Raw genomic sequence first — 10,402 nt, forward strand, 5'->3', positions numbered from 1 at the left:
ACAGAGAGAGAGAGAAAGAGAGATAGAGTTTTAACAAGACCTTTATTTATACACTTTTACTTCACAATAAAACATTACTAAAACACATTTGTATACTTATTATAAACCCACTTTTAAAAACATTTAAATCATCATGTAAAATACATAACACTTCATTAACACACCATATATCACAAAAACACAATAAATTATTTGTCAAACTATAATACTCAAATTCAATCTTTAGCCTCCCTGCTATTATCTGCTTAAACATTTCTGCAGGATCTATAGTTGCCAATTGTAAATCTTTATTTTTCCTTGTTTTCCACACTGCCAGTTTAGCCATTCCAGTCAGGTAATTTAATAAACACATTTTTTTCCTTTTTGAAAATGTATACTTTATTCCTCCAATAAACACCTCATCAGAAAAATTCTCATCAAATTTTCTAAACCAGCTCCTAAGCAATTTAAAAATACCTTTTAATCTCTCACACTTCAAATGCTATAAGAGAGAGAGAAGCCTAATAATCATCCCAGAGGACAGATATAAATATATACACAACCTTGATGTGTATACCTTTGAACATTAATTTTATAAAGGGGTGGAACTGTGGAATAACTGTTAATGTGTAGGCTAGTTCACTTTGTATGTTAAAGGTGCCCTAGAATCAAAAATTGAATTTACCTTGGCATAGTTAAATAACAAGAGTTCAGTACATGGAGATGACATACAGTGAGTCTCAAACTCCATTGTTTCCTCCTTCTTGTGTAAATCTCATTTGTTTAAAAGACCTCCGAAAAACAGGCGAATCTCAACACCGACTGTTACGTAACAGTAGGGATCATTAATATGCACGCCCCCAATATTTGCATATGCCAGCTCATGTTCAATGCATTAGACAAGGGCAGCCAGTATTAACGTCTGGATCTGTGCACAGCTGAATCATCAGACTAGGTAAGCAAACAAGAACAATAGCGAAAAATGGCAGATGGAGCGATAATAACTGACATGATCCATGAGAACATGATATTTTTAGTGATATTTGTGAATTGTCTTTCTAAATGATTCGTTAGCATGTTGCTAATGTACTGTTAAATGTGGTTAAAGTTACCATCGTTTCTTACTGTGTTCAGCCGTCGCTATTTTCATTTTTAAACACTTGCAGTCTGTATAATGCATAAACACAACTTCATTCTTTATAAATCTCTCCAACAGTGTGTAATGTTAGCTTTAGCAAAGACTATAGAATTACACAAGACGTGTCACTCGTATTGTTTTGAATGAGAGAAAGTGAAACGCGCAATATGGCGGAATAAGTCCCGCCTTCTAAATAAGAGCCAATCACCGACTGGTAAAGTCAACGCGTCACTGCAGCGGCCGTTAGAATCACCAGTTTCTATAGAAACAGCCAGACGCGCGCCTCAGAAATGAGGCACAGGAGACGCGAATTTACGTCTGCGCATGCGCATTAGCTTGATCCAGCCAAAAAAATACAGTTTTTTTGTCATTATTCGAGCGTTTGGAAAAAAAAATTACGAGACAGTTGTTGATAGATTTGATTTGTGAATACAAATATGAAATTTAATCGAAAGCTTGGCAAACAGCTTTGGAGAATTTAATGTTTCCCCATTCAAAGAGCTGCATGATGCCCAGGATGGCATTTTAAAGATCCCCAGGAGAGGCGTTTTAAAGATGGCCGCTGAGTGAAATGACTTGTCTTAAAGGGACTTTGGCTTTAGCCACGGAGCACAGCCTCAAACTCATTCAGAATCAAATGTAAACATCCAAATAAATACTATACTCACATGATCTGACGCATGCACATCATCGGTGCATAGTTAATGATGCCCCAAAATAGGCAGTTAAAAAAATTAATTTAAAAAAATCTATGGGGTATTTTGAGCTGAAACTTCACAGACACATTCAGGGGACACCTTAGACTTATATTACATCTTGTAAAAACTGGTTCTAGGGCACCTTTAATACAATTGTATTAACATATAATATATATGTAACTTTTAGTTTTGGGATAGTAGTGAAAGTGACGCTTATTGGAATTATAATGAAAAAGGGTAGTTACAATAAGCTAAGGCTTCAGCCTACACCTTTTTGATGATAATTATTATGTATATTTATTTTGTATGAGGAATAAATCCTGATAATGATGATAATAAATCTTGATGATGATGATGATAAATACAGTAATATGACACTATACGCATGTTATTCCAGGCTAAAATGCAACACAGAATTTGATACAGTTTGTAACAGGAGGTCTCAGCTCAGTCTATGCATCCACGAAGACCTGAGGACTTCTGAACTGTTCAAATATTCATGAATGAATTTCTCTTCCTTCATAGTCACTAGATGGCGTTGTTCTGTTTAGAAACATTCAAAGGTCGAACAACTATCAAAATGGAATCCAACTCTAAACTGGAGAATAGTTTTAAAGGTAAGGACAGACTTCCCAAGAGTAGGCCTATTCCCAACATTGATTATGTTAAAATGGAGTTTAAAGGGTTGTTTTTTCATGCAAACATGCTCTCGCGCTACTTTTCAGTAGCCTATCTATGTCTCTCTGACAGACTATCAACAGTCAACATAAGTGCAGTTCTGTCACAAACAATAAAGTAATTTCACGTGACGTCGTTCAACATGGTTGAAAAGTGTGCCATAATGGCATCATGGAATTAAAACCTCGTGTTATTGACTGTAAACATGTCAAATGTCGTTTTTCCAGTGATACCCTACCCTGTTGATCTACCTGTGCAACATTATGGCGAGCTGAGCACAGGATGTGACGAATACATGTCCAGTGTCCAGTCAGATGGTGCCATGGCTTCTTTCTCCCTTCCTCATGGACAGAAAGTGAGAACAAATACACTCGTATGCAATTCAGAATTTAGTTATATAGTGTCAAAATTATTGCCAACAACAATGCTGTCCTAGTTGGCAGCTCACTATTTTGACAGATATTATTTAAATTCCTCATAAAAGGGTCATATTTGTGATAACAGGTGGAAGTAACCAGTGAGAACATTGGTCGGCTTGCATTTCTGAGAGATGGTGATTTATCACATTTTATTCTTGCTCTCCACACACCTGAGGATGAAACACAAGGTCCAGAGAATGCTGCATTTTCCCTCTTACCTGTTTTGTGTCATTCTACGTCATTTTGATCATATATAGCCTATTCTTTTAGTGGTTGCTGTGTACTTGCAAGGCAAATGGTGGCCTGTTGGTGATGTTTTGAAGACATCGAACAAATCAAGAAGTGGACTTGTGTTAGTGAGTAACACAGTTTGGCAAACTTCATTTCATTTATGAATGTTTTGAGCAGAAATGCCATGATTGTCAAAATTTCCATGAGATCTCTGACAGTTCTTGTCATTCCAGGTGGAGTCAGTGATGGAGAGAGTTGTGCTATTCCTGCTAAGTCAAGTTATATTTGGAATTCTGGAAAGGCCCCTCGGAGAAGACCTATATTTTTCTGCGTATTCCATGTGGGAACATGGCAAAATTCTCTGGCAAAATGGAGAAGCGGTTGGGTTTTACACAGTCAAAAAAAAGGGTAATTTTCTTTTCTCTCTCTCTCTCTCATTTTTTAGAACAGCTTTTCTAGCATGTTTACAAATTTGGTGTAGAATTAGAAATAAAAATGGTTTGATTACTATTTTTTGTGTTGTTTTTTCATAGGCAGCCTGTGTGACGGCTGCACTGGTCAGAGTTATCAGCTCCCTGTGCTGGACACTGTGTTTGTTCGCTCTCACTGGAGAAGGACCGGACTTGCTTTACAGATGCTGGAGGATTTCTGCTCATCCCAGCCCTCTGAGGACATTCTGGGAATTAGCTTTCCTATGTCTCCTGGCATGTATGGAGGTATGTATACACTAACGTTCAAAAGTTTTTAAAGAAGTTTTTTATACTAACCACCAAGGCTGCATTTTGTTTGATCAAAATACAGTAAAACCAGTAATGTTGTAAAACTGTTTTCTATTTTAATATACACTGCCCTCTTTTGGACAATATTGGCAATATCCTTTTTAATTTGTGATAATTTTGCACTGATAAGGGATAACACAAACTACGAAAACATATTTTATTACATAAACAGTTAATGCACAGAAAAAAAATAAATTTTCGATTCCTCAAAATATCCACCATTAGCAGCTATCTGACCTAAACTGGGTTCTAATTGGTTCATTGTATTCTAAACTTAATTGGCAATCAATTGTTGAAGCTATTATGGTGTGCTGACCCAAAAATCTTTTACAAACCTGGGCCAAGTTTAAACCAGTAACCAGGCATCACAGCTGGCAAAGGGGCATGTCTGACTTTGACATGTATATATTGCCATTATTATGTAATCAAAATGAAAATTATTATTGCTGGTCTTCAATGATAATGTTGAATTATTGCAATGTATTTGCACCAAAAAATGATAAGGATTTATGCTGATATCGTCCAAAACCACACTTTGCCAGGGGTGTTTCCAAACTTTTGGAGGGCAGTGTATTTTAAAATGTAGGCAAATTTTTTCCTGTGATGGTAAAGCTGAATTTTCAGGATCATTTCTCCAGTCTTCAGTATCACATCATCAATCATTCTAAATATGCTGATATGGTGTGCTCAAAAAATATTTACTTTAATATATACTTTTGTGTAAAACGTGATACTTTTTTTTTCACAATTATTTGATGAATAGATTCTAAACAATCGCATTTATTTGAAATAGAATTTTTTTAATTTGTTTTTACTATCACTTTTATTAAATTTAATGCATTCTTGCTGGATATATATATATATTCGTGAGTTCAGTCAAGCCAAAGTTAAGTCCTTACTAAAAGGCAAGAGTTACGGGATTTTTCAATATCAAAATCCAGTTTGGTGCCCCAGTCAAATATGGGCACCAAAATATCTATGAGCTGCTATGTTTTGGGAGTGACAACTGTGAGTAATTGCCTAAATTATTGTTCTGTGTGCGTGCGAAATCAATAGTTTACATTTGAACCGATAACAGTGGTTTCATTGGCAGTGAATAAAACCACTCTTATCTGTTATTATCGAAGCCTGGTATTAATCCAAAGCTTACACAACTTGTTTAAATAATTGTTTACAGTTTGCAAGAAGTATCTCTGGACCCACAAAGAAGAACGAGACCGTCTTTATGAGGTAGAGGCCCCTGGTGAATGGGCTCAGAGACGCAATGTGTGGTTAAAGATCCAGCTGCGGGACCTCCCAAAACACTGTAAGTCTTATTGTTGCTGTAAAACAGCAGATATTGACCAGCAAGCGAGTCATGAGCAATTTGACTCATAGCATGTGAGCAAAGGGTTTTGATTCTAAATACTTACTGGACATGTGTTTTATTGTGTGTTATATAGACTTTGTGGCTGTTACTGCAATGATCAGGACAGTTTATCTCTGAGGTGGTACTTTTTACAGGTGGAAACTCAGAGCAGAGTCCACACAGCTCATACAGGCACGAAACAAGTGAAGTTGACTTTGAAGAAGAGGTATGACGTTATCTAAGCTTATCTAGAGGCAGTTTACTGCCTGTTACTGTAAGTTGGTCTCAGCTGTCCTTGGAGACAATAACATTTAATAAATAAAATGTAATAATAAAATTAGTCATATATTTTTTGTATTCTTACTCTTTTCTACAGGGGATCCTGCAACAATGTGGCTCATCAGTCAGTCTCAAACACACATCAAACTCAGAAAAGAAGCGACCAGCAGAACAGTCCAACACAGGGACTAACTTTAAAAAAGCCAGGGCTTAACATTTATGTGTCCGGAAAGATCTCAGACAGGAAATGTCCTTTCAGAGCCATAACAGAGAGCCTAAACATTCAAGATGGAACTCTACAAAGTATGTAGATGTGGGCAAATAAATAAATTCTAAATAAATATATGATATGCTTTATGGGTTTATCTTTATTACCATAGAGTGCTACCATAGAGTACGGCTGTTTTTTATTGCGTGTGTTGAACTGCTAGTGATTTAGTGTTAGTGATTTATTCTATGTAATGTGTTGTGTAAATTTGATTGTGTAATGTGATATATTTTACAAAATAAAAATATTTAAATAACTTGCTGAGGAATGGCGTCACACACAACAGTACTCTTTTGGTGTAACTGGAAACCCAAATTTATCCAAGAATTCACTATAAGTTAACAAATTACCATCTGAATTTAAAATTTGTCTAATTAAATAATATTTTCATACCAACTTTTATAGAAGAGAGATCGATTTTTATATTGAATACTTCTATTATACCAAATAATATATTTATTTGAGGAGAAATTGTACTACTTAAACACCAGCAACCAAGCTAATAAAGCTTGTTTGTGAAAGGTAGCTAATTTCAGGGTAGTTTATCAGTTTATAATCATATCTCAATAAAAGATATATGCCACCCAACGCGTTTACCACATGCTGTCCTTGTCTTTCATTAATTTAATCAACCATTTAACATTAAATTTACTAGTCAAGGTTTCAAAGGTAAGCACAGATATCCCACCTTTACTCTTTTGCTTACATAAAATACATTATTCTCAAATAATGTATGTTTCTCCATAAAAAAACTGAAAAACATTTTGTCTATTGCCTTGTATACACTAGATGGCATAAGGCTAAAGACACATAAACAGATCTTGATATCTCTTCTGCTTTAGCTCTTCCAATTAGGGATAAATCTCTTTGAAGCCATACATTACATCTCATTTTAATTTTGTTAAATAGGTCTGAAGTTAAGCACACTGCCTTCCTTCTCCGCTTTGAATGGATAGAGATTTCCATGATGACGCAACCAGGAAGTGGCTGAGCTTTCGACGAAATCAAAATAATCGCCAGAAGATGAGTCGCATTTATGACAACACTGCGTTATTAAACAAACCTGTGCATAATGAGAAACTTTCCTCCACATGGGATCCAGTAATTCACCAGAGGTAATACTTTAAAGTGTAGCTATGCCTGATTTTTGCAGTAGTCGACATCAAATGCACAGCCTGGTTTACTTCTCTTCGTCTCCATTACAAATATATGGATAACCATAGTCACTAAATACTATAGTTACATAGGTTATGGCTAATAGTGTAAAAACATAATTAAGTAAATTATTATGTTATCTGCTTCGTTTTGAATATTTCATTAATTTTTTTAATAGCAAGTTTTAAAAGTTGCAACTGGCGTTGCCTTTTTGTATATATTTTTTCTTTGGCTCTCGCATTGTGTTTTATGTATCATTTTCACTTTCCAGTGGTCATGGTGTCATTTTAGAGGGGGCGGTCGTGGATATGTCACGCCATGTCATTACAGATGTGAACAACAAAAAGGTGAAGTGTTTGTTTATTAGAGAACTTAAAACTGTTCCTCATCTCACAATCTCATTGCAATCATGATTACTGACTAATTTAAACTACCGTTCAAAAGTCTGGGGTCAATAAAATTACGATAACCTGTTACAAAAAAAATCAATTTCAAATAAATGTTGTTCTTTTGAGCTTTTTATTCATCAGAGAATCCTGGAAAAAGTGTCATAGTGTCCACAATGAAACCTATAAAATATAATAATAGAGAATAATAAAGAAATGACAATATTGATAATAATATGAGCATCACATCAGCATAATAAAATATAATTAAAGCTGCAAGCAGCGATGTAAGGGGCCTCGCACCTGGGGCCACGTCCGCCACCCGTTGGCCTTAGGAAAGCAGTGAACAGTGGGTGACATGCATGTAAGCGAGTAAATACAGGAGAAATATTGCAAAGTCATTTTGACGTGCCACACTTCCTGCTGCCAACAGGTGTGGTTTGACTGTAACCGAATATTGGCATGTAGATGTCAGGCCAGGACTGTTATCAAACATGAAGTTTGTACGAGTTACAACAGCTTCCTCTTTCATGGCGAAACATGAGATTTTGTCAGGCCGCCATGGACACGCCCTTCAGCGAAAACTTAAGATCTTCACAAGTTAACATTGTTATGGTCTTAAGATTAGACTGACCAAATATGATTTTGATCTGGTTAAATCTCTATGAGGAGTTAATCTCAGTGTGAAACAAGTCATTTCCTGTTGCCCACAGAAGGCGCTATGACTGTGACTGAATATTGCCATGTAGATGTCTTCAGGTCAGGACTCTAATGAATCATGTGAAGTTTGGGGCAGATCAGACATTGTATGACCGACCTTTTTCATGGCGAAACATTGAATTTTGTCTGGCCGCCACGGACACGCCCTTCAGCGAAAAATCTAGATCTTTGCGATTTAACGTCGCAAAGGCCTTTAGATTAGACTGACCAAATATGACCTTGATCTGATTAGAGCTCTAGGAGGAGTTTACTAAAGTACAACATCTGGAAATGGAAAAAACTGCAAAAATTTTGCAGAGAAAACACAAAATATCTCACTTCCTGTTGGGTTTACAGATTTTGCACCCAGGGCTTTTTTGTAGGTATTGGGCTGTTACATCTGTCTACCAAATTTCATATCTGTATGTGAAATGTAGCGCAAAGGGCGTGTAATTGAAATTTTGTAGGTGGCGCTATCGAGCCATTTTGCCACACCTAATTCTGAAACCAATATCAGACATACATTTTCACCACTTCTGACGCGTGTGCAAAGTTTCATGCGTTTTCATGCATGTTTAGGCCCTCAAAAATGCGATTACAATAGGGTCCTTCTCTCACCATTAGTGCTCGGGCCCTAATTATTTCTGAAGAATCATGTGACACTGAAAACTGGAGTAGTACTGATGCTGAAAATTCAGCTTTGCATTACAGGTACATTTAAAATATCTTCCAATAGAAAACGGTTATTTTAAATTGTAATAATATTTAACAATATTATTGTTTTACTGTATTTTTATCAAATAAATGCAGCCTTGGTAAACAGAAGAGACTTTGTTAACAAACATTTAATAATTGGTTCGACCCCAAACGTTTGAACAGTCGAGTATATTATTGTATTTGTCATAAAATGATAATATAATGTTTTCCATGACTCTTAGTGATTCAGCAATTGTTTTATTGTCGCTTGTCCTGCATCCTTTTTATTCAAATCTAAATTGTGTTTATTTCAGGAGCGCTACAATGTTTTGTACATCAAACCAAGCCGAATCCATCGCAGAAAATATGATTCAAAAGGAAATGAGATTGAACCTAACTTCAGTGATACCAGGAAGGTCAACACAGGTTATCTGATGTCATCCTTCAGTGAGTAGTCGTAATGTGCATTTATTCATTCTGTAGAAACATTTTTATTGTGCTTTCCAATGGCGGCCTGTTCTAATAACATTCAGTTGTACCATTAAGTAATAAAAGCTGGAATAAACACTTACAAGTAAATGTAATATGCAGATTTACAAAAAATATATCCATATATGGCAGCAGACTATTATATGCCTGTTATGAGCAAAATGTATCAGTTTGTGTCTCAACTTTGCAGAAGTGGAGGCTAAGGGTGAAACAGATTGTCTAGATGAGCGCCAACTGAGTGATATTGTAAATAAGGACCAGCTGGTTAAAATGACTGCAAAACATTGTCCTGGTCAGGCCTTTGCATTCTGGATCACAGAGGTGGAAATGAACAAAACAGAGCTTGAGCAAGGTCAAGAAATCCGTCTTAAAACAAAAGGAGATGGGCCCTTTATTTGTGAGTACAATGCTGAAAATAGTATGAACTTCTAAGAAAATCATGGTGGCTACATGTGCTGTTCTGCCTGTTTTTGTCTGTCTAGTTTCCTTCGCCAAACTGGACAGTGGTACGGTGACAAAGTGCAACTTTGCAGGAGATGAGAACGCTGGAGCATCGTGGACAGAGAAAATAATGGCTAACAAATCAGATCAGGAAAAGACAGGGAAGAGTGTCGGTCAGGGTGAGGGAGCTGATGATGAAGAATGGGTAAGATTCTCTGCTCAATTGAAAATGTTTTGTGTTTTTCTCTGACCACATGATGGATTTGTTTTGGAAATGGATTTATCATGAACAGATGTGTAATCTTTCGAACATTTCCTGTTATTCTGTTGTCAAGAGGTTTAAGACGAAGTCAAATAAATGCAATGATCCTATAAAAGTTTCATTGTGCAAACCTGTAACATCTGTTTTATGTGGTTTGGGATTTTGCTTTCAGGATGACTGAATGACATCCCTGAGCTTCCAGGATTGGATCACAGTGCCTTATTTGTCTTCCAAATGTATATTTACGCCACAAAACAAGACCTAACAGTCAGTATTCATATGCTATGTGAAAACATAATAAACAGCAAAAGTGCCATTTTAAAATAAAGACTTCTATGCATTTTTATTTTTACTGTTAAGTGTATGTGGTTATCGTATTGTAGCACCTCTGTATAGTCTCTGAAATGTCAATAAAAGCTTGAATTGAATTGAAATTGAATATTGTGTGTTTTATAAT

General features: G+C 36.0%; 2 protein-coding genes across 3 annotated transcripts; both read left to right on the forward strand.

Moving 5' to 3' along the window:
* The first annotated feature begins 2,275 nt into the window (after window positions 1-2,275).
* On the forward strand, window positions 2,276-6,073 carry fam169b (family with sequence similarity 169 member B). Of its 2 annotated transcripts, XM_048168775.1 has the most exons (9): window positions 2,276-2,432; window positions 2,721-2,848; window positions 2,998-3,100; window positions 3,183-3,268; window positions 3,377-3,551; window positions 3,677-3,859; window positions 5,100-5,228; window positions 5,426-5,496; window positions 5,647-6,073. In XM_048168775.1, the coding sequence occupies exons 1-9, from the start codon at window positions 2,348-2,350 to the stop codon at window positions 5,761-5,763; spliced, it is 1,077 nt and encodes a 358-aa protein (XP_048024732.1). In that variant the 5' UTR covers window positions 2,276-2,347; the 3' UTR covers window positions 5,764-6,073. The 2 variants fall into 2 exon arrangements, with proteins under 2 accessions (XP_048024732.1, XP_048024733.1); XM_048168776.1 differs by lacking the exon at window positions 5,647-6,073 and having other exon boundaries at window positions 5,365-5,486.
* Window positions 6,074-6,694: 621 nt separating this feature from the next.
* arpin (actin related protein 2/3 complex inhibitor) lies at window positions 6,695-10,379 on the forward strand. Its single transcript, XM_048168777.1, has 6 exons — window positions 6,695-6,932; window positions 7,244-7,319; window positions 9,068-9,200; window positions 9,433-9,639; window positions 9,725-9,888; window positions 10,118-10,379. Exons 1-6 carry the CDS (start codon window positions 6,766-6,768, stop codon window positions 10,124-10,126), a joined length of 756 nt encoding a protein of 251 aa, XP_048024734.1. The 5' UTR covers window positions 6,695-6,765; the 3' UTR covers window positions 10,127-10,379.
* The last annotated feature ends 23 nt before the right edge of the window (window positions 10,380-10,402 follow it).

Source organism: Megalobrama amblycephala, linkage group LG19 (genome assembly GCF_018812025.1).
Source record: "Megalobrama amblycephala isolate DHTTF-2021 linkage group LG19, ASM1881202v1, whole genome shotgun sequence".
Taxonomy (NCBI): Eukaryota; Metazoa; Chordata; class Actinopteri; order Cypriniformes; family Xenocyprididae; genus Megalobrama; species Megalobrama amblycephala.

Excerpts from the sequence above, each read along its gene's own strand:
- arpin (XM_048168777.1), top strand. The coding sequence starts at position 6,766 with ATGGATAGAGATTTCCATGATGACGCAACCAGGAAGTGGCTGAGCTTT. Across the intron at positions 7,320-9,067 it reads CAGATGTGAACAACAAAAAG|GAGCGCTACAATGTTTTGTA; the intron begins GTGAAGTGTTTG and ends TGTTTATTTCAG. Across the intron at positions 9,201-9,432 it reads TTATCTGATGTCATCCTTCA|AAGTGGAGGCTAAGGGTGAA; the intron begins GTGAGTAGTCGT and ends TCAACTTTGCAG.
- fam169b (XM_048168775.1), top strand. The coding sequence starts at position 2,348 with ATGGCGTTGTTCTGTTTAGAAACATTCAAAGGTCGAACAACTATCAAA. Across the intron at positions 2,849-2,997 it reads CCCTTCCTCATGGACAGAAA|GTGGAAGTAACCAGTGAGAA; the intron begins GTGAGAACAAAT and ends TTGTGATAACAG. Across the intron at positions 5,229-5,425 it reads GCGGGACCTCCCAAAACACT|GTGGAAACTCAGAGCAGAGT; the intron begins GTAAGTCTTATT and ends TACTTTTTACAG.